We start from the raw sequence: 24,416 nt of genomic DNA on the forward strand, positions 1-24,416 counted from the left end.
ATTTACCTAAATAGCATTGTAGTCTTTTGACTTTGGGTAGAAATACAAGAGTCACTGTCCTACAAAAATAATGGAGAAATATAGTACACAAAGTTTGCTTGGAAATTTGTCCTTCATTATTTTATAAGACATTATTTAATTTATAATACATAATAAAATTATCTTAGAAGACATCCATTTTTCATTCAAATGAAACTTTCTAAAAAGCCCTTTATTGTTAATATGTGGCTAAACACAGAATAAATACAATTTTTTTTCAAAGAGTAGCATCTGATAGAAAAAGAGACATATTCAAAGTCTCATATTTTGAATATTAACAATCTGTTTGTCTGTTAATTTAACAGTGTGTTTTTTTTTCGATTTTTTTTGGGGGGGGTACTGTGGATATGCCTCCAGCATACTAAATGCTCTCTTCAATAATGAGCTATACCTCTCTTCCCCAATACCTTAATTATATATATATAAAAAATCCAATACTGTTTTATGTCAATGATTCTTGCTAATAACTAATGAATGACTTAAAACACTTTGTGTTTTGTAAAAACTAATTCACTAAAGTAGAATTATGCTACTAATCATGCTACTAGTACTCAGTTTTTCAGTTAGAAAAGCAATAATTTCATAATAAATAAGTGACAGCTGCAGTCAGAATAAATGCTAACTTGAGGTAAAAGGCAAGATATAAAAGAACTGTAAAGTTTTATAAATTTTTGTCTGGCTGTCTTGACAGAGTGCAGGGCTCAATCTGGCTGCAGTCTGTTATGGAGGCCTCTCAGGGCCTATACATGTAGGCTTTCAGTTCAGTATTTTTAAAATTTTCTCTTTTTAAAAGAACCCCTTTTAATGTAAGAGATTATTTTACAGCCTTCCCCCAATAGTCTTATATGTTTTTTATGTATCGACAAAAAAAAAAAAACAAAAAAAAAACACATGCCAGAAAGCCACCATGAATTCAGAATCTATTTTAAAATGAAAACATTTTGCTAATCACAATAGATTCAATATACTTTTAAGAATAATATTATGTATGAATATTTAGTCTGTAGATTATATTTAGATTTACTCACAACTTAGAAAGAAATTCCATTAACTCTCAGATAGGGAACTGCTGATTTGGCCGATTTCTTAAAGTCATTTGTTAGTTGGAAAATTTTATATGGTTTATTTATTTTCTTCCTGAACTGTTCTATCCTCAAATATGTTTTGTGCCTTTAAGAGGAAATATGATTGTACTTCACAGTATGTATATGTATTTAAAAGGACGATTAATGAAAATTGTCCAATTATTAAAAAAAAAAAAGAAGACGACGACGAATACTATTTTGCGGAGGCAGTGGCAAATCCCTGATGTGTCATGGTGGAGTCATTCTCAAAAACTAAGGGCTAGAAAATTGAGTAAACATAGACCCAATAAAGAAAAGATTTCTTCACACCATGTAAAAATCAGCCTGTAGAAGAGCACATTGCTGTGGAAAATTTTGAGACAAGCTCAGGGATTTTTTTCACGATGATGATATCTTATGCTGGCAGGCATTGGCTACAAAGTGAAAAAATTCCTCCCTACATATCAATACCATAGAGTTGACTGTTGCCAACTGTTGTCACCATGACCCCATTCTCCTCATTGCACTCCCACCCCATCCTTTTGAACATAAGGTACAACACTATATTTGATGAAAGGAGGCATTAATCAGGACCCATGAAGTCTTGCCCGTCACTCCTTGCAAGTACCTGCAGGTGTCACTGTGCAGAATAAGGAAATGATCCCAGTTGACACCCAATTCTTTGGAATTCTGTTTTCATTCCTCAGGCACTAGAGCTTTTTATTTTATTTTTCAAGATCCAATAGGTAGGGGGGAAAAAAACAACACACTTTGTAACCAGCAATCCCTTTTCCTAATTCTAAATTACAAAACTTAGGGTTCTGATTAATGCTCCATAAAACTGTACCCCATTGCCAATATAATCTTCCGTGGCTGCATTTGTTCTTATATAAAAGAGTAATTAAGTGAGAAGTCATTTATACCTAGTTAGAAGACTTAGGGACCCTTACTGTTGTTTAGTTCACTTAACTCACAAATATTGATCACTCACCAAGAACCATCATCTTAAGAATCATTGTTTAGATACAGTAGTAAATACTGTTAAGGAACACTAACTTTGCTAGACACTGTACTAAGCACTTTCATTATTTCCTATGAGTTAGATACTATTATTATTCCTAGTTTACATGTGAGCAACCTGAGAGAGATCAAATAATAATTCAATGATTCACAGATACCCTAAATCTTAACCACTAAAAGATAGATGAAGTATTTGTTTCCAACAAGGGAGTTTCTGGGCATTAAAGGACCTTGGAGTCAGTGACAGAGAATAATAATAAATAATAATAATAATAATAATAATAATAATAATAAATTAAAAGTAGAAATAAGTAAGGAGTTAATAACATCCATTGATTCGGTTTTCTAGCCAAATATGTTTGCATATTGCTAAATTGACTATCTTTAGTCTCTTCAAATAACTATGATAAAAAGCAAGACAATTTATGTGTATGAACATATCTGAACACAGGACTTACACACAATAGAGGTTGTTTTTCACCAAAAGTGTAGTATCAGATCCAGAAATCTGTGAACTTGGGAAAGGTTAAACATTAAAAGCTGGAGATCAGATGAATGGAGATCCCTGTATATTCAGGCCCATTGAGAACCATGAAAATTTAACTAGATTTGACTAGTTCCCATAAAGGGCAGTCATTCCCCCAAAGTGTGACTCCATAAGCAAAAGCTGATGGGAATAAGCAAAGGCTTAGTGAGTTTTCCAGCCTGGTTGGGGTGGGACCATTTGTCAAATTTGGGAGAGCTGAGGTTGAGGACTGATGGGGTTCACCTTGTGTCAGGTCTTGTCCAAAAGGCAATCGAATTTTGTACAGAGAGTGACAGGATTGAGGAGATGTTTGGGATAAGTGAGTTCCAAAATAGCAGGCTGATAGAAGGTGAGTAGGGCAGAAAAAAAAAAAAATAACGTGGGGTTTTCTTCGTAATTAGGAGACGTTGAGGTGATAAATGCCTGAATCATGTTTGAAGCAGAGGAGATGAGAAGGAAGGGTAGCTGTGAAAGGCATTTCTGGGTGGTGGTGTGTTTGCATGGGAGGGGAGTGCTTGAGCTACTGACAAACTTCAAGTATGTTCATAAACAGGGAGTTATCTCTGCTGAAGTTAGTAAGACACACACACACACACACACACACACACACACACACACACACACGGCTCTCCAAAAGCATGTACTGGAAACACTAGCCCTGATTCAAGTTATGTCTGTCACCCACAGCAACCAAAGCCACCCACTACTCGGCAGGTGACCCCAGGAAGCAAACCAACTCATCTGGTTCATGCTCCCCACCTCCTCCTGCGGGAGTCGGAGTTCGAGGATGGAAAAGTTTGGGGAGTAGTCTCCGGCTACCCAGAGGACATTTTTTCATTCCTCAACCACTACTCTCAAGTGCTCCAGAGAGGGAGGATGACATCCGGAGAGTCCAGTGGTCACCACTCCTTCCCCGGGGGCCGAGATTATGAAACTCTGGGCACTTTTGAACCTCACCCCAATAGTAAGTGCTCCTGTCCGGAAGCACCTCCCCAGACTTATAAAGGTCGCAGCGCGTGGCGGTTGAGCTCACTTGCCTGAGAAGCTGGTGTCAGAGGGACACCGAGGACGCATAGACCCTTCAGGCTTTCAGCAGCACTCCAGCTACAGCGCGGCAGCGGATCGCTTCGGCTGGTCGGAGCGTCCCCAGCAGCCCTCTGCCGCCTGCCTCCCACCTCCTGCAGCCGGGGCGCCTGCGCTCAGCCGAGGCTAGCCGCAGGGAAGAGGATGGAGACGCGTCCCACGGGCCTGGTCCAGGCACTGCTGCTCTGCCTAGGTGAGCCTCGCCTCTTCCACCCCCCGCCCCCGAAGAAGAGACGGATACTGAGTCTGTGAACTTGTCACAAGACAAGTACCGAGTTGTCACTAGGCTAAAGCGAACTCCATTTAAACTGAGGCGGGTCTGTCGTTTCCACTGGCAAAGCTGGAGGTGGGGTGTGGGATCAATATTGAAAACGCTTTTCATTAATAAATTAATTATTAGCATATATGTTGTGCATAAATTGACATATTTTTATTAGGCAAAATTAAAAGTGGAAAAACTTTGTTTTTTTTTTCTTTTGAAATTTACCAGTTCTAGAAATCCAAAAGCTTAAAAAGCACCTTTGATATTTCGTGATTTTCTCTTCCTTGTTGGAAGGTGGCCTTTTGAGACTAGCCGCGCGCAACAAGAGACCATTTGAAAAGAAATGCTTTTCCTCCTCGATCTTGCACCCAGTTTTCTAAAATCTAGCCCGGTTTAGCATCCTGGGGGCGCTGAGGTGTGCCAATGGGAGCTTGACTGGAGCTCTAGACGTGACAGAATTAAAACGCTATCCACGGATACCTGGAATTGAAGGGCCTTGGGCAGGTCCTGGAGCTCCCCACCGCCCTTTGCCTCCTACACCTGCTGAGTTCGGGTTCCCCAGCAGCTGTCCCCGCCTCCACAGCTTCGTCAGGAGCTTTGCTCTTGGGGCTGATTGCACCCGGTAGTCTGTAATCACTGAAGGTATTTTAATGTCAGTCTTCCAATTTAAGACACCCCCCCCCCCACCCCCGCATCTCTTAACCCATGGGCAAGACAAGAAAAAAAAAATCTGAATGTTACATTCTGGTTTTCCCTGATTCCTTAAATTTTCAAGGGGAGTTTGGAGTTGCATATGAATATTTCAATAAGGAAGTAAAAGTTGCTAGTCTCACATTCTTCCTGGAATGGCAAGGAGGTGAATTTCCCTCACATACTAACTCTACCTTTGCAGAATGTGACAGTTAAATGATTATTTCGACAGGCAGGCCTTATCTCAGGTTTGAAAGACTTAATGAAATGCATGCTATGCATAGTTAGAATTTACACATCCAAGCTCAGGAACATAAGTGGAAACTGGATCTGTGGTTTCTGCCAAAACTGAGATAAGAACAACTTGGTAGAAGATTCTCAATAAATACTGTGGCTTTGCTGTCTTTGCTTAGAATCTGTGAAGAAGAATAAAATTAGAAAGACAACAGTCTTCCTAGAGTTAGAAATTAACATAGAGGTCAGAATGGCTCTATACCTTTTTTTTTCCCTCCACCTGTAAATTGCATCTGAACAATGCAAGTGTCTGTTCTAGGTATCTCATTGAATATTCTAATTTAAGACAGCAAGAGCCTATGAATAACCTTGGTACTACCCAACCAGCGTGTGTTGTGTGTTTTTGTTGTCATGAAAGTGCTTAACTCCTTTATTGCATTACTTAATTATAGTTCACCTATTTCATCAGCTGCCAAACCCATTTCCAAATGAGCTAGGTTAGTTTCTGTTTTCCCAGTTTGTTTAGATTTTTCTCTGCCACTAGGAAAGTTCCTGTTTGAAGTTCTATATCAAATCTTTATATTCTATTCAGGTATGCAGATCTTATAGTTTTAGTCCTTTTTTATATGGAATAAAAGGCAAAGGCAATTCTAAAATTGCCTTCCTCCAAAAAAAAAAAAAAAAAAAAAAGACTGCCTAGAAATATTTTTCCCAAACTCTCTTCTTCAAAAGAAAGAGATTTTTATTTTAGATCTCTTCATACATTCTATTATTTTTGTCTTATATGTATTTATGATTATGGAAAAATTCTATCCTCCATCTTCAATACATGTGGGTTTAAATTGTTACACATACACACAATTATTTTGATTACTTATAAATTTTTGAAATGTTTCCTATTTATGTTTTATAGATTGGGAAATTGATCCTAATTTTTCATATAAATGATGTTAAACAACTGAGGGATTTTGTGCCTTGGTTTACTGGCACTTTTAGTCTACTGAACATTTTGAAAAAGCATGGAAATACCTCAAAATGAATAATATTTTTTTCTGAATAATCTATGTTTTCCAGCTGCATTATCCTTTCTAATTTTGTGATTGTTACAAAAGGAAAAAAAAAAGAGGAGAAATTTTTATCTTGAATTCTGTAGTTATATTGAGGGACTCTTCATCTAAAAATAAAACATTTTCATTCATGTTCAAACAGGTTTCTGAGCATGTTTCTGAATGGTATCTCCTTGACAGTTTAGTACAGCTTCACACAGTAAGAGAGCATTAAGCAAAGCAAACATTCTTTCTAAAAAAAATAAGAGAAGCTGAAATCTCAGTGAGACATTTGGCTTGCTTTCCAGTCCTCTCTGTTGACCCTGAGAATTTATGAGCTGCCTGAGTCTTGACACCACCTGAGATGACACATCTGGGCAGAAAACACAATGACAGGCCTCTCCTGTCTGGATTTTGACCCCATTTGCCCTCTGCATGGTCTTACCATATTAGCAGCTAGGGTAATTGGAGTGTCTGGTTCCCCACTGGAATGCAAATCCAGGAGTGGGGAAGGGAACTGAAAATTACTAAATGCCTACTATCTGCCACACATAAGTATTAGATGTGTTGCATACATCACCTCATTTATTCTTTACACAGTAGGTGTAGTTAGCTCACTTTTGACAAATATAGAAACAAAGACTACTTTACAAGGATTTGGAGTAAATTGCAAGGTCATTCTTGAAAAATGTATAAGGAGCCATTGGGTTAGTGGGAGCATAATCAAAATAAGAAGTTCTGATAGAGAAGTTCCAGAGGCATTTAGGGCCACCCCAAGACTTGGAACCTGTTCTAGGGACAGCATATATACAAAAATGGGCTTCCTGACCCTATTCAAAATGAGATACCAAAGACAATATGAGCATTCTCTCAACTTGTACTCAGAAATGTTGACTTTTTAGTGTTCATAATTTTTATCAATATAGCTCTTGGATATGATTTTTATTAAAAGCAGTAACTGAATTCAGTTAACTAAGGCCTTTATTTCTATATTTTCCAAGCTATATTATGTAAGGCAATCAAGGAAAAGGATATCTTATATTGTTTGTATACCTTGTCTGTTTTATATAATTACGAATTAAATAAGTATCAATAAAAGGACCATGTTGGAATCTACAGCCCATTCCTACTAATTGTGAGAAAATAGATATATTTCCTTTTTAAAAAATTCAATACTCATATAGTCACTTTGAAAAAAAATTTAAGTGTTTTCTGCTCATCCTCCCATTTTTTTGCATAAGAATCTCCCATTTCCTGACAAGAGATGCAAATGTCAAGTAATAAATCCTTTTTAGAGAGACTATAAATTAAGATATTGTTTCCGTCTTAACTCTGAATATAGGCCTATGCAAATTATCTATTGATATGGCCATAACTGCTGTTGGGAATATTCCATTGGAAGACAATGGGAAGGTTCCCCAAAGCTGCAATAGGGGAGATCCTCAGGGAGGAGTAGCTTGACAGCCATCACTTTGGTATGCTAATTCTGGAACCTTTGAAAAAATGAGGTAATGCAACAGACTCAGTATCCGCTGGCAGTGCAGTTTATGTAAGACTGGGTGTCTAGTTGCAGAACAGATAAAGGTTCAATGGCATTCTAGGTTAAAGTAATGATTTAATTAACTAGCATACTATTTAAGTTAGTTATTCATAACGAATTGATTCTTGTCCAGGAAAAAAAAAATATGTTAGCCTTGTCAGAGCACAGTGTGAGTCTATATCTAAACAAGCTTAGTGACAGCATAAAAAACAAAAACTGAACACAAAAACCAGACTCTATTAAACATCAGTATAACCTGTTTGTCAGACGGATGATTAGATTTATTCTATATTCAGAGTTCTCACCACTATTTCTTGACTGAACCAGCTGTTCTTTGCAAATGTACATGAGAAGGAAAATATTTCAAGATTAAGCAGTAGTTTTGAAAACTCAATTCTGTTGCTTCTTAGTCTAATAATTTTTCTTCCCTTTTCTCCATATTTCTATTGGTTCTTATAGACTCTATTCAGTGATGTTATGCCTACCAAAATTCAAGTGTATAAAAGTGTGTGTGTGTGTGTGTGTGTGTGTGTATGAGAGAGAGAGAGAGAGAGAGAGAGAGAGAGAGAGAGAGAGAATGAAAGAGAGATTACTGAACAGTGATATGACTGAAGGATGGATATAGCCAGTAGAAGAAAGAGAAAGGGAATTTAGAGTAATCTAATTCAAATTCCATCTCTCTCCATACCATCTCACTCTCTGGTTTGTTTTTAGAGGTAAAGAAACTCAGTTGAAGGAGAATAAATAAGTATCTGAGCTAGAACTAGATTCCACATCTCTTGACACTAATTAAGGTGTTTTTGACTTTGATTGTATTGACATGACCTGGACAATTCTTTGCTGTGGGGGTCTGTCCTGTGCATTGCAGGTGTTGAGTAGCAACCCTGTTTTTTACCCACTAGATGTCAGTAGTTCCCCCCAGTTTTGACAACCACAACCATCTCCAGAGGTGGTCAAGCATTCCTGGTTGGTAAAATAGCTCCAGGTTGAGAACTACTAATCCAATGTATTTTTTTTTAATAGTCATAATCATTGACACCCATGGTTCACAGTTTGAATAATTAGCCCTTAAGTTATGAAGACAAATAAAATTAATAGTAAGTTGGATACAAATACAAATCAAATTCTACTTTTTTAAAAAAATCCTGCTTTGGGGTCTGGGGAAGTAGCTTAGTGGTTGAACACTTGCCTTGCATGAGTGAAGTCTTGATTCAATCACCAGCATCACAAAAACAAACAAGAAAATCGGTTTAGCAATTTTTATTGCTGATTTTAGAACCATTTGCATCTAATAAGGATGACTCTTCTTTATGATGGGGTCATTAATGCAGTCATTGCCTTGCTGACTTCCTCATGTTTCCTGTTACAATTCTACTCCCTTGACTCTCATAACACTGAAATTTCTTTTTTTTTCTGAGATTTCTCTTTCTTTTACCTTGACTATTTCTGTCTGCTGTCTACCACCTATTTCTCCAAGTTCTGTTAGTTTTCATTAGAAACTATTACCCTTGGAACTTTTGAGAGACTTCCTTGACTTTAAGATGTTATCTTTTCATATGACCTTCACATAGATATAATCAATTCCATTCTTATTCCTTTACTTCAGATCTGTATTCTCAACTACCTCATATATTTAAATAGTAGGGGAGCTTCAAACTCCAATTCATTTACCCATGTCCTCTCTTCATGCCTAAATGCCCCCCACAAACCTGCTGCCCTGCCTGCTTTCTACTCATTTAATGGTACCATCCTCCTTCGTATTTTCCGGCCAGATACTTAACATCATCTGTGAATTCTCTTCTTTCTTCACCTCCTTCAGGTGTCTAGTTTCATTAAGGGTACAGAGGTCAGGAACCATGTCTTTTGCAACAATTTTCCAGACAGTATCTTGCTTGATATCTTGCATGTAGAAAAATGCTCAATAGATATTTATAAATATTTATATATCATTTGACACATGTAGTTAACTAAAAAAAAAAATAGGGGCTAAGCTGCCTTCCTCCTTCTTTTCTGTTTGTGGGGTTGTATCGAAGCCCTTCTCACCCTGCTACCATACTGTGGATGTTAGATGTGCCTCTAACTGAAGTCAAGGTCTCTAATGTTAAGCAAATATATTTTCATAAACTATATAAAGGAAATTTCCATAATATGATGTGTGATTTGTATTATGTAGGTTCATTAAATGAAAAATAACCAACTTAAAGGTTTTTAAATGCTCTTTTATGTACTAACTTCCCCATTGTCGAGGGGAGGGCTCACTGATTAATATCTAATCCTTCTGAAAATTCATGTTTGGCATAGACATTTATATAGAAAGCAAAATGGTCAGTATACTTCTAAAAATGTCATTAAATATTCTAAATTCAGGCCACAATATGACTATAATAATAAAAAGGCAAATGGCAAACACTCATAATCAAACTTTGCTCCTTTATGAGAGTCTGCCTTTGGGAAAACAATGTAAAGGTAGCTTAAATCTCTGAATTGGACCTATAGGGGTAGAGGTGGGAAGCAAGATAAATGGTTATAAAAAATTCCCTCCCCTATCAGATTATTTTGCAGATAAAACCTTTTCCCTAGAATTGAAATTATACAGTAGAAATGAGTCATTGGCTTTCAGGAGGTATATGTCTCATCTTTAGGACTCTTAGCCACAAAGTTCTAGAACACCCAGATAAACATAAACTGGACCCATTACCCAAGAGTTGGTCTTAGTTCTTCTCCATTACACCAGCACTTCTATGACGAATGAGATATGCATGTTTCCACCCATGTTTAGGGCGAAGTAGTTGATTTTTCCTTATTTTGACTCACTGGATTTTTTATTTGAATAGTGTTAAGTACTACATTGTAGGATGAATATGAGCGCTTAGAAATGTGATTTAGAAATTACTGTCAAAATTGTAGAATATAATGCACTGCATATAAATTGAAAGACATGGCATATTAAATCTTCCCTTGTCACTTGTTGAGGAAGATCTTATGGCTATCTTTTAAAGCTCAAAATTAAAGAAATACTTATTTGTAAGTTGTTATTTTATTGCCTCAGGTTTTGTGCTACTTTAGCTCAAATAGTTATAGTTTTTACATTTTTTTAAAATAAAGCTTAGTTTTAAGGTTTGTAATAAAGAAATAGAATAATTGCTGGCAGAAGACAAGGTTAATTTTCCATACATTTATATGTATAAATGTTAGTTTAAAGGTTAGTCTTCCATACATTTCTATATTTCTACTCATTTATATGTATATATAAATATATACATATATATACACACACATATATATTATATATACATTTATATATTTATACACACACACACACACACATATATATATATATATATATATATATATATATATATATATTTCTCTGAAAATTAGGCTGTTACTAGAAAGTACTGAAATTTGTTCACTATATTATTTGACCAAGTTTATAGTTATTTTATCCAAGATAAAGCAAGGTCGTGTCTAATAGTGAAATTCTATTTAAAATAGCAAGCCATCCCAAAATGGTGAAGGCATGTTCATTCTTTAAAAGTGCACAAGACCTAACAAGCCTACTATGTTCTAGACAAATTCTAAAATTATAAACTTCTGTGGAAGAAGGTAGGAAACTAACAGTCCATGAGTAGGCTGGCATGTGACCACAGCAAAAGTGTAAACGAAGCGGATTTTGCTACCTGTTTGGGCCAGGCAAATACTATGATTCATCATGAGTTTGCTGTTCTGTTCTTAATATTCTAAAAGATTTGATTGGGAAAATAAGGCATATACCTTTCATTCAGTTAATCATATTTTTGGATCATTTTTATTTGTTTTGATTGCTTTCCAAAGGAATTATTTTCCCCCTGAGATTTGCAAACAATGTTGCTGACTTGGCTTGGTTGGTTGTTCACTGAATCCCAGCATCCATTGCATTGTCCTCCTTCTAGATGAGCCCCTCAGTGTGACCCTTAGGAAGCAAGGTGAAAAGAAACCAAGTGCAATGACAAACATTTTTCTACTTCCGGCATTCTGATGGACTGTTGGGTAACCACTTCGTAGTGCTCCAGGGCCCAAGACATTTAGTGCTATCCCCATTCCGGTGATGGTACTCAGCCTCTCCCACGCACCACGCACGGTCCCCAATATTGTGTAAGGGTGTAGGCTCGGCCTGACTCATGGGGAAGAGACAATTTGTATCCTCTGAGTCAGTGACTCCATTTCCTGTTGGCACATTTGAGATTTCGCTGAAACACAATCTCCAAAAGGTGAAGGTGGAGAGATGAATAGGTGAGCTTCATATTCCTAAAACCCACTTAGAAATTTGACAGAAATAATACCCTCTAAAGAACTTTTTATTTGTATCGAAGTAGAAATTCTAGCTGACACTGAAAGTTTGTAGATCATCTCCCAATATCACTTTGCAGACTTCTCTGTCTCTTAGTTGCCAGTGTAAATTTGGTCACATCTTGATTTTGACACAGACACTATCCAAAATCTTTAGTATCACAGTGAATTATTTTCTTATCAGGGAGTATTGAAATGGATCAAAAGCTCAAATATAATATTTATAATTGAATCATAGAGTGATTGTTGTGTGCAAGGAACACTAAAATCATGAAAAAAGTGAATATTAAGAAAATGGATGGATATAACTTAGCACTCAGTTCTTTCCTGTATGACTATAAAATAACGAATAGTGATTTTTACACTCGAGAACCACTGTTTTAAAGCAATAGAGCTGTACATTTGGTCAATCAATTTAGAAACAACTTTGTTATTTCATTGACGACATACATCTATGATAGAACTACACTTACACACTTTTAATTTGAGAGGAGAATTTACAATTATTTACAATTTCCTCTGTTAAAATATCCTGTTGTTGGATTAATGCAGCAAGTCTCACAGAAACTGTCCTGAGCAATGGACTGTGTCCAAGGAAGCGTCACAGGTAGAGGAAGCCCAGTTTTCACGGAGGCACACCCTGGCCTGAACAATCTTTAATTGACAAAGACAAATATTTCACCAGTGGCCTAAACAACTAGAACAAAGTTTCCAACAGTGGAAAAACTGACAACTACCAAAAACCTAAACAAACAAACAAACAAAAACCTCCAGAACCTCAATACAATTAGCTGCATTCTCTAGCAGTGCCAAGTTGCAATTGTAAGCAATTCCAAGCACGCAAAGCCACTCTTGGTTTCTGTAAAGGATAGAAAACCTGGCTTGAAATGTGTACTTTTACCTGGCTGGCACCTTCCTAGGAGAGAATTAGTTATAAGAATCTTTGCAAAGAGAAGTTCAGTTTGTACCGAAGATGGTAAGACAGGGTTTAATTCTTCAGTAACATTTATGTCAAAATTATAGTGAGAAGTATCACAAAATTAACACAGAAGAGAATCTAATTCATCTTCTGTTAAAAAGAATTTTTTAATCTCAGTTTAACTGACAATGAAATCCAGACTTAGCCACTATTTTTGTTATTTAAGAAAGATGATTTTTTAAATGTATGAGAACAATTGAAGCAACAGTTATATTGTAGGAGAAACAGGGAGTGGGGAAGAGAGAGTTCTAAAGCTGTCAAGAAAACAGTATTTTCAAATTATCAAAAGAGTATGCAACTTGCTGCCAGATTCTTTACTCTTACCTTCTGTGGTCACTAGATAAGTGGTCTTGCATAAGACATTTCATTTGTATGCACTGAGGCTGTCTGAGGCTAATAACAGCTTCCCAGGATTGTTATGTTAAGTTTGAAACATGAACATATAAACTATGATACTGATGCTGATATGTAACTTGGTTTGTAGAACCCAAAGAATTTGCCGCATTCTTAATAAATACAAGCCTCCTCTGATTAAGAAAAAGTAAAATAAAATTCCCGTTTTACATGGTTTAATTCATCCTTAAAAGACCAAAATAATAAACAGATTTATAATCTTGTTATAAACCAGTAGAGGGCACTACCCACATATACTGCTAAAACTGCAGGCTAGAAGTTGAGTACAAAAGAACATTTATGGGAAATCACTGGTATGTAAGACATTTTAGAAGAATATCATTTCATTTCAATCTCCCCAAAACTCTGTAAAGTAGAGAAAATGGAGACTTGGAGAAGTTAATTAATGCATCAAAAGTTCTGTCGCTCAAGTTTGCTCACATGATTGCTTTTCCACCATACTTTGTTACCTCCCTTTGGGGTATATACTCTGCTTCAATTACAGGTACCCTAGTTTGATACGTGTGATGTTCATTGGGTTTCATTGCCATTTCTACATTCTCCTGGCTCATTTAGCATTGTGTTTCCTTAAACTCTTTATGCTCAGTTTTCTTATATGTCTGATGTAGCTAATCATAGTGTCTTCCTAAAAGAGTCACTGAGAGAATTAAATAAGATAATATGGATAAGGGGAATAGAAATATGCCTGGCATACAGCACATTTTCATGAAATCTTAACTGTTGTTAACTATTGCTACTACCCCCACCATTATTATTTATTATCTAACAATTACTCATCTAGACAGGAACGAGGAGTTGAAGTGCAAATACCTGAAACTTAAACGGAGGAGGCTAAATGCTCTTAAATAAACATGTAAAATTAAAAGGTTTCTTCTTATCATGATTTCTATGCAGTTCAGAATTCACTGGAGTCATTCTGATGCCTATTTTCCAAAGTTTACCTTTTCACTGGAAGCACATAATGAAAGAGCTGGTTCAGACCCTGTCTGAGCTGGCAGAAATTTGGTGCTAGGGATTGGTGTGGTTCTACATTCCAGCTCTTTCCTGAATTAAATAAGCTACATAGCTTATCTGTATCCACAAGTTCAAAAGTATTTAAAAAGTTTATCTGTGCTGAACACGTATGGACCTTTTCTGTACATTCCCTAAACAATGCAGTATAACAGACATTTACACAGCATCCACATTGTATTTGATGTTATAGATAATCTAGAGATAATTTAAAGCATATGGGAAGAAGTTCATAGGTTATATACAAATTCTATGCCATTTTATGTATGGGATTTAAGCATCTGCAGATTTTGGTACTTTCTGGAACCACTTTCCTATGAATATGGTGGGAAGCTATATTCTGATTTTACCTAGATTATATTTTATTAATTACAGTCTATTTTCATGTATAATACAATGTAATAAGTAACAGATACTTATGTAAACAATAAATATATGCTAGTTTTTTTTTCTGTTGTTACCATAAATGGATACTTTTTCTTTTTCTAATTTATTTTTTAGTTGTAGTTTGACACATTACCTTTACTTTACTTATTTATTTTTACGTGGTAGTGAGGATCGAACCCAGGGCCTCACACGCGCTAGGTGAGCACTCTACCACTGAGCCACAACCCCAGCCCTAGAGCCTGTTTTTTATTTGAAGTCTTTTGTGGTGGAGTCTACATCACAGCGTTATTGTAAACACACAGTGGAGTAAAACAGTGGAAATTCTCTAACTGTTCAGCTTAGGAAAACTCAAAGTTCACAATCAGGTCTTTGAAAATGTTACTGTGAAATGTTTACAGCAGGTCAAATTTGTAACTCTGAATGTACTGCTTGGACCCTGGGAGAGAAAAGCTGAAGGGTCATTTATTCTCATGAACTACTTTTTTATGCTTTTGATGGATAAAAATTTTAAAACAATCAAAACTACTCTGTAAATGCTGCATTTATTTCCAAATCTGACCAAGGATTCTTGCCTTGAAACATTAACTATGTTTTTGATTTTCCTCCATTAATAGGTTTCCAACTTCTACAAACGGTTCCCAGCACGACTGTGATTCCATCATGTATCCCAGGGGAATCAGATGACAACTGCACAGCTTTGGGTAAGCCCAGCTTCATAAATTCTACATCAAGAGATTTCACAGTTTTCAACAAAAATGTAAATATAAATATGTGACAAACAAAAAGGGGAGAGTATTGCCGTATTAATTTTTGATCCACTAATTAATTAGAGTTCTAGAAAAATACATAAAGGAGTAGTGGGAGAGGGATCAGACATCATCTATTTATATATAAAGATTTGTTCTTAAAAATTCAGGAAATAAGGAAAATCCCATTTTCTACAGAATTATCATTAAAAGACACACTGAAAGACTAGATCCCAGAAAACAGGAAATAGAAGAAAGTTCATTTTATAAACAGTTGTTTAAAAATTGTGCATGCATACACATGTCTATTTGTTAAGAGGAACAAATGATGTCCTTTCTTACTTAATGTGTGTCAAACATTTTACTAAGCAATAGTCTTAAGTAATGCCCAGTCTTTTCCCATCAGAGACAGCAGTCTCTGTGGTTCAGTGAAGGTCAGTTCTGTATTCAGTCTGAGCTCCTGAGTCAAGGGTTAGTTTGAGAAAACAAGATATTTTCCACAAAAATATTGCCTTCTTTCTTGTTCCTTCACTATCATGTTCTTTGGAAGTTTGGTGGGCCTTCCTCTACCACCTCTCTCCCTTTTTTGGTTATATGTACAAAAGTATTATTGTCAAGATTTTAAAAAATGATAATTTCATAAACATCTCTCTCACATTTTAGTAACAAAAACATTCTAATGGGAATTTATTTGTAAATAAATGTTGCAACATTCTTTCCAACAAGATTCTTTTTCTCCTTCTTCTTTTTTTTTTTTTTTTTTTTTTTTGGTGGTGAGCAGGACCAGGGATTGAACTCAGGGGCACTCAACCACTGAGCCATATCCCTAGCCCCATTTTGCATTTTATTTAGAGACAGGGTCTCACCGGGTTGCTTACACCTCCCTGTTGCTGAGACTGGCTTTGAACTTGTGATCCTCCTGCCTCAGCCTCCCCAGCTGCTGGGATTATAGGCGTACACCACTGCCCCTGGCCTAGATTCCTATTTTTATTTTTCTATGTGCCTAATAGGAATTTCTAACTCAGAATTTATCTAGTTTGTTTCAGGTCTCAATGTGAGAAGTGTCAGGAGACTTTGATTTCTTTGATGATAACCTCAGCAATTTGGGAACACACACCAAAACAAAGCTTATGACTTAAAAACCTGTGATAGAATTAAGCTCTCTTGAGTTAATTAAAGGTTTTAGCTTGGAATTGCTTTTGAGAGTAATGAATTTCAGAATCACTTTGAGACTTGAAAAAATGAGGTGTTTTATTTATACCTACTGTGGAGGGTAATGGTGTGTTGTGTGTGTGTGTGTGTGTGTGTGTGTATGTAACTACCTTTTCTTTTTTTGTTATTTTTTATTTTATTTACTTATTTTTGCATTACAATTCTTAATACACCATTATACCATAATTTATCATATTTCTGATTGTATATAAAGTATATTGACACCGAATTCACATCTTCATACATGTATCTTGTATAATGATGAGGGTCTCCTTTCACCATCCATGCTATTCCCCTTCTCCCTCCCTTTCCCTCCCACCCCTATTCCCTATCTAGAGGTAATCTTCCTCCCTTGCTCTCCCTCCCAACCCCATTTTGAGTCACCTCCCTTATATCAGAGAACACATTCGGCATTTGTTTTTTTGGGATTGGCTAACTTCACTTAGCATAATCCTCTCTAATGCCATCCATTTCCCTGCAAATGCCAGGATCTTATTTTTTTATTGCTGAGTAATATTCCATTGTGTATAAATGCCACATTTTTTATTCATTTATCCACAACCTTTTCTATCTATAAAGTCTGTTTTTTGAGTATTAAATCTTCCAGTTCTATTTCATTTTGTTTAGTCCATTGGATATATTCCTTTGGACTCAGGGGTTTCTTTATTGTTCTAGGGAGTGTGATACCTAGAGTGGAGTAGTTTTCTCCTCCTGAAAATTCTCCTGGACTGATTGGCATCTGACCTGTTTTGTGAAGTTGCTTAGTGATTACTGTTGTGAAAGAATGATTAATGCCCTGAGTCCAAGAGGGCAACAGAATGCTTTCAACTTTCCATTTCCTTTACAGTTCAGATGGAAGATAATCCACGTGTGGCTCAGGTGTCCATAACAAAGTGTGGCACTGACATGAATGGCTACTGCTTGCATGGACAGTGCATCTACCTGGTGGACATGAGTGAAAATTACTGCAGGTAATATGCCAAAAGTAAACAAAGACAGTGTTTGAGATTATGTTTCTCTCCTTTTGTTTTAAATTTTGAAGTTATCCTATATTTCTACGGACAGTGAAAATATAATTGATATACAGTATTAGAAATTGTATTAACTTTTTTGAAACTAGAGAACAAATAGTAGTTGTCAAATTGTACACATAATCCAGGGATGTACAGTGGACATTTCAATTCCTCCTTCAATTCCTTGCCATGATAGGAAGTCCACTTTTAATCTTTTCATTGGACTTCTATGTCAGCCATTGTTTTCAGAATTGATTCCACCGGTTTAGACAAAAAGCATCTCAACCCTACAAAGCTTACAAAACACCATTTCTAGGTAACCAGCCCCCTTGGCAGCTAAATCAGACTGTTGTTTTAATGTCACAATTTAACCTGAGAGCTCTGTGGAGTCATTTTATTAATGTTGTCCCAACTCTATATTCAATCTTTGAATTTATGTTTATAACTTTTAGCAAATCTTGCGGATTTCTTACATTACACTGTAATACTAATTCTTATGAAACTAATTCATAACCATGATATACTGAAATAATTGATTTTTGTCTTGTATTTTTCTTCAGATGTGAAGTGGGTTACACTGGTGTCCGATGTGAGCACTTCTTTTTAACTGTGCATCAACCCTTGAGCAAAGAATATGTGGCCTTGACTGTGATTCTTATTATTTTGTTTCTTGTCATAGTCGCCGGTTCCATATACTACTTCTGCAGATGGTAAGCCAGTGCTTGCTTTATATTCTACTTTCATAAATTACATAATGCAGACTTACAAACCAAGTAAAAATGTGAACATAGTATTAGAGGAATAAGTCTGCATTGATGACATATACAGAGATGTTCTAGCTACAGAACGTCAGGATTTCACTTCATTATGGGTTCTGTTACTTATTACTTAAGTGATCGTCTGAAAGTCAAACAGGGAATATCAGTTCCTTCCTCTATAAAATACAGATGGAAATTCTTATCCTATAATAACCAGGCTGTTTTTAGTACTGAGTATGATAGTCCTATGCATGTGGCAGTAAACCATGAGGCAGGATGCTGCTATTATACTTAGATTCTTGTATTTACTTTATTAGGTCAAAATTTTATTTCATAAAACACAGCTTGTAAATTAATAATCCCAGAGTCTTGGCATCTTAAAATGAAAGGCAGACTTGTAGAAATGAGTTTCTAGGAAAAAAATATAAAATCTAACTGATCGAATTGGTTCAGGTCATTTCCCTAAACCAGTCATATCCCATTCTTATGTACAATATTGTCACAAGTTGATAACTGAGAAAGACTAGAACTGTAGACTGACAGGTTTTGTAGGTTAGGACCAGGCTGTGGGACTGGTGTGAATTAGTTAATAACAGTTGCCTTGAAAATGTGTCCTTTTAAAATCCTTCTTGTTTTGAAACTGGTACAAAGTGCTCAGTAAATTTTTTAGTTTCAATTTACAAATCGTTCGGTGGTGAAGTTTAAAAGTGTGCTATTTTTTATAAGGTTAAATTTATTTTGTCCATATTTGATTAAAAGAATCCATCAAATAATAATGCCTTCCTAATTAGTTATCATCACAGAATGAAGAGCTATTAAGAGAGAGAAGGAAAAAAGAAAGAGAAGGGAAGAGAATGGAAGGGGGGAGAGAGAAATGGATTCTCTTCAGTAAATGTCACAATATTCATGATCATGTTAAGACCTTTGAGAAGTCCTTCCACTATTTCCTTCCAAATTTCTTTTGACTAAAGAACACTACTCCCTTCCTTCCTCCTTTTGTCACCTTGTCCAACCTAAACCCAGGCACTTCCACCATTTTGAATACACTATGCTAACATGCCTTTGGAGTCCATATTTTTTTTTCTTTTGTTACCTTGCTTTTTTCTTGTAACTATTGAGTATAATGCTAATAGTTTCATTTCTTAATATTTCCAGGTACAAAAACCACAAAAGCAAAAACTCAAAGAAGGAATATGAGAGAGTGACCTCAGGGGACCCAGCGTTGTCTCAAGTCTGAACAGCACAGGGATGCACTGCATTCCTAGTCAATGTTAATATTCCTATTTTATTAATAATATTTATGTTGGGTTGTGTGTTAGGTCAACAACTGTGTATTTTTAATATACTCAAAAATGTTTTTATTTTTGTCTTATTTTTGACAAACTATTTACTAATATATTATGTGTAAAAATATTTAATACCAAAGAAAAGTGATATTTTTGTAAGAAATAATTTCCTGAGCTAAATGCTTTATTGAAAGCTTCAAAGCTTATATGCCTGCTGCACAGGGCCTAGGAATGAGCAATGCCTAATTCATTGTTCAGGAAGTGTCAGCTTGTGACTTATTTCTGTAAACCTAAATATATGGTCAAATCAATCTTATAAGTAGATTCTTTTCTACTGCTCAAATCAGTGATAATTGACTTGACTATGTTATGGTTTGATGCATTGGTTGGTGCCACTGTTTCATGTAATACAATTGAGATTTGGGAAAACAAATACAGGTCATATGCTAAACAGTTTAGCATATTTGAAATAAACTGAGTTCAGGAAGAATGGCCTCTACATTCCTATATTGGCTAGCTTGATACTCACTTGCTTGGAGGGTCAATGGACCATCCCCTGTGCCAACCTACAACTACAGAAAACTGTCAGCCACCTGCCAGATTCTCTTCAAGTAAAGTGAAGGGAAGAGTTTGTCATCTTTCATGTCAATAGTGGGTATTCCATAGCTTCACACTATTCTATTTTTGTACAACACATCATTTATGTTATGTGTTTATAATTGTTTCTCATGAGACAATTAGAAAAAAATACATTCTTGAAGCCAAATTTGTGCTTCTTTTTAGGGTATTAATTTTCACAAGAGATTTATTGAAGAATTGTAAAGTAAATCAGAGTCCAAAATGTGATAAGCTAATTATTATTTTAAAATAGAATAGAACAGTAGTTCTATGTTATCTAAAAATGGACATACAGGTATTTCTATTCAAGATGGTTTCACTTACAGTTTAAGTAGCTTCTTCTAAAACTTAAAGTTACATATTTAAAAATATCTTCATATAGGCAGTGGAAAATAATAAGAGAAAATAAACTATAGTGTATTTTTCCAAATGAAAAACTCTATTGGAAAGCTTTTAAAATGTAGGGACTTAACTACACCTTCTTATGGAAGCTGAGATGAAGGTACCCCTTACACACTTTATCCCCTGTTATTTATTTATTTTCTGGAAGAAACTGAGATTTCTTCTGCACTCTGAGGTCTCAGTGAGCTCAGGGTATTCTGAGCAATTGCATAGAAGTCAGGGCTGTCACCACCTTTGGCTTTCATGGGAGTCTACCTCTCTGAATGCTAAATTTTTCGTTCTCATCTCTGGATCACATACCAGGTCAGGGAGGATCTTCTTCCTCCACATTTTTTCCTGGCATGTACTAGGGCAACAAAGATATCACCAGACAAGTCACCTCTGGAGTACCAGATGCCAGGAATTGCCTCCAGATGGAGCCATGTATTATATACCCTGATGTGTTCACATGGCTCTCATGTATAGTCCTGGCCTGGCAGGGAAACAAGCAAACAAAAGAAACGAAAATCTATACATAAACATATTTGTATACAAACACTTAAGTACACATGAGCTCTATTGACTATTGAATCATAGTCATTTGTTGCTCTATAACTAATGTGTGAAACTTAAAAGCAAGATAAAAGGAAAACAGAAATCAGAGAGACTTTAAAGTATATTTATTTCATGTTTACTATAGCTGAAATCAAATGTATTATTACATAAGGGCACATTTTAAATTGACACCTACTGAATGTAATGCAAGTCTGCCTATTTTCAGTGATCTTGTCTGTTTTAAAGAAAACTTATCGACTAAGAACTCAACTACAATCTATTTCATTAACAAAAGTTTCATTGACAGCGTCTCAGCATTGATATATTAGTCTGTCTTCAGCGTCTCAATGCATATTATATAACATGGTGCAAGTAGTTTTGGATTTTTTTTTTTTTGGTACTGGGGAGTGAACTCAGGGGCACTCGACCACTGAGCCACATCCCAGCCCTATTTTGTATTTTATTTAGAGACAGACTCTCACTGAGTTGCTTAGCGCCTTGCTTTTGCTGAGGCTGACTTTGAACTCGCAATCCTCCTGCCTCAGCCCGCGCCCCTGAGCTGCTGGAATTACAGGCATGTGCCACCATGCCTGGCTAGTTTGGGATATTTTTATCTTTACTAAAATGCTTAAAAACCAGCCCCATAGGATTGGGTGTGTAACTCAGTGACACAGCACTTGCCTAGTATGTGCGAGGCCCTGAGTTTGATCCCCAGTATTGCAAAAAACTAACGAACTAACCCCTAAAAGAGTTAAATTTTTATTTACAAATACATATTAAATAATGAAAATATATAAATCAGATTGCATTTTGTGGATGAAAATTAGTAAAAAGTGGTTGCTATAGTGAGGATAATGCTGAATAGACATAAAAGAAAGACTTTTGCTCTCAGTTCATGTTTCCTACAGGAAATGAAAAGTATTTAGCTCACTTTTAGTTATCATCCTCATTTTACAGATTTCTCTATGTCTCAAAGAAGCTACACACACACACACACACACACATATATGTGGATATATAATATAAATATATATATATTTTATATATATGTGTATATGTATATATGTATAAAATATGTATAAAATGAGTCACATGATTCCCTCCGCTTACGCTGTATATGTATACATATTACTTATATGTACTGAGAACCTAAGCAATCCCTGAAGCAAAAATGCATAATTTATAATCTCCCACCAAGACCACTCAAAAACCCAGAAGACATATTCTATAACCAGGATGTTAAGTTCTGTGATTGGTACTAAAGTTTAACCTTAAAATTGAGATTATTGTACTATTTGAACATCTATAATCCAATACAATTTTACTGTTCTCCTATACATTGTTTTGCCCTCATCCCTCTGTCAAAAGTCAAAGCAATGGGAAAAATTATATACTGGTATGACATTGTCCAAACTCAAATTTTTATTTTTGAGTCCTCGAATGGAAAGCTAGCTAAATTTAACTGTGACTGAGAATCAAATCAATTTTTATTCAGCAAATACATGTGTTTAATTTATATTTAATAGTAGATTTAAAATCTCTCTGACTCATGTTGGTAATTTTTGCTACAGTTTTATTTTGTAGAATTTTGAAAACAAAATGCTTGATTTGCTGGCAAACATTTTCTGACTTTTTCTATTCTTTTGGGAGAAATTGGAGCATAAACAGTGTTTCTGGAATAACTTTTAAAGTTTTAACATAATAATGATGTCTAAAATATATCTGCTATTTTAACATAATGATGTTAAATCTAATATACTGTATTTTTCTTTTTGCCTTTTTTGCACTCTGTAATTGCACTTTTTAAGTTTGAAGAGCCATTTTGGTATACAGTTTCTATTAAAGATGCTATGGAACATAAACTTGTACTATATATATTTTAAAGTAACTTATTTGTTGACTATGAATTTTATCAGAATACTGAATTGTATCAATTTGTTTGTGTTCAGTATCAGCTTTGATAATTGTGTACCTTAAGACATTGAAGGAGAATATAGATAATTTACAAGATATTGTTAATTTTTATTTATTTGTTTTGGGAACTGGCAAAAAAACACAATTGAGAAATAAATGTGCATTAAGCACCATCAATAAAACATCTGCACTTTCAATATGGTCTCTTTCTTCTATTTTATTTTTCTTTTGCTATTTTTCCCCACTATTTATTAAGGGGCTTAAAAGTAGTGACAGAATTATAATGTGTGTTCATATAAAGACATAATGCTCTGAATTTGCAAAAAAAGTGAGACACATTAATTATAAAATTCTAAGTGATCATATATTTTACAAGAATATTTTAAATAATATATTAAAAGAGTACTTTTGAAAAGAATAATATTCTACTAAGAGGTAGCTTTTTAAGGTACATATTAGCTAGAATTAGGCCACATGATTCCCTCAGCTTATGCTAAGAAACTTGGAGTACGCTTTCAGAGAAGAAAACATGTTCCCTGTGATGCATGGAGGCATCACGATAGTGTTAGCTTCCTTGCTATACTGCTTCAATAACCTGTAGAGCTGTGTGTGTGTGAGTGTGAGTGTGTGTGTGTGTGTGTATGTGTGTGTGTGTGTTGCTTAGCATGGAACTCAGAGCCTTGTGCATCCTAAGAGTATACTCTACCACTGAGCTACATCCCTATCCCTGCCCAGAAAGTACTTTATCCATTTCTTAGCTCCTTGGGTTCTTCATTAGTCTGCAGGGAGAGGTGGGAGCCAGAACTATGATCATTCCACAGAGAAGTTAAGTAACTAATAGCAATGAGCTGTTAGGAGAAATGAAGTCTTAGGACCCCCAATTCCCCTGAAATTCTGACCAGGTTAGGGGCTGCAAAACATTGTGAGGAGTTAGTCTCAAATTTAGCTTAAAATTTCCTTGGGAAAAACAGGAATTCTAAATAATTAGAATTAATGGGCTCTTACAGAACCAACAGACTGATTGGGTGCAAAGTCTGAGAACTTGGAGAGCAAACGAAAGGAAGTAGAAACTTTTTTCTTTTGGCTTAGAGGATATTACACTCACCTGGTTTTATACTCACTTCTGAGTCTCTTGCTAGATCTTCTTCAATATACTTCATCCTTAACCATGGACCTGTAATACCGCAGTGTTCTGGATTTATGTTTTATGTTTTGTTTTGTGACCATTTGAGGAGAAATATAGTCATGAATTGGTCAATTTGAATTCAGTACTTGTAATTTTGTCTTTTGAAAATCTTGATATTCTAAC

At 35.5% G+C, this 24,416-nt stretch overlaps 1 protein-coding gene across 1 annotated transcript; it reads left to right on the forward strand.

The window, feature by feature from the left end:
• The first annotated feature begins 3,669 nt into the window (after positions 1-3,669).
• Ereg (epiregulin) lies at positions 3,670-23,304 on the forward strand. Its single transcript, XM_046459302.2, has 5 exons — positions 3,670-3,925; positions 15,239-15,325; positions 17,430-17,553; positions 18,156-18,305; positions 19,509-23,304. The coding sequence occupies exons 1-5, from the start codon at positions 3,877-3,879 to the stop codon at positions 19,588-19,590; spliced, it is 492 nt and encodes a 163-aa protein (XP_046315258.2). The 5' UTR covers positions 3,670-3,876; the 3' UTR covers positions 19,591-23,304.
• The last annotated feature ends 1,112 nt before the right edge of the window (positions 23,305-24,416 follow it).

The sequence above is a fragment of the Marmota monax genome, unplaced genomic scaffold (assembly GCF_021218885.2).
Source record: "Marmota monax isolate L192 unplaced genomic scaffold, Marmota_monax_Labrador192_F-V1.1 WCK01_AAM20220418_F8-fsc00112, whole genome shotgun sequence".
In the NCBI taxonomy this organism is placed as follows: domain Eukaryota; kingdom Metazoa; phylum Chordata; class Mammalia; order Rodentia; family Sciuridae; genus Marmota; species Marmota monax.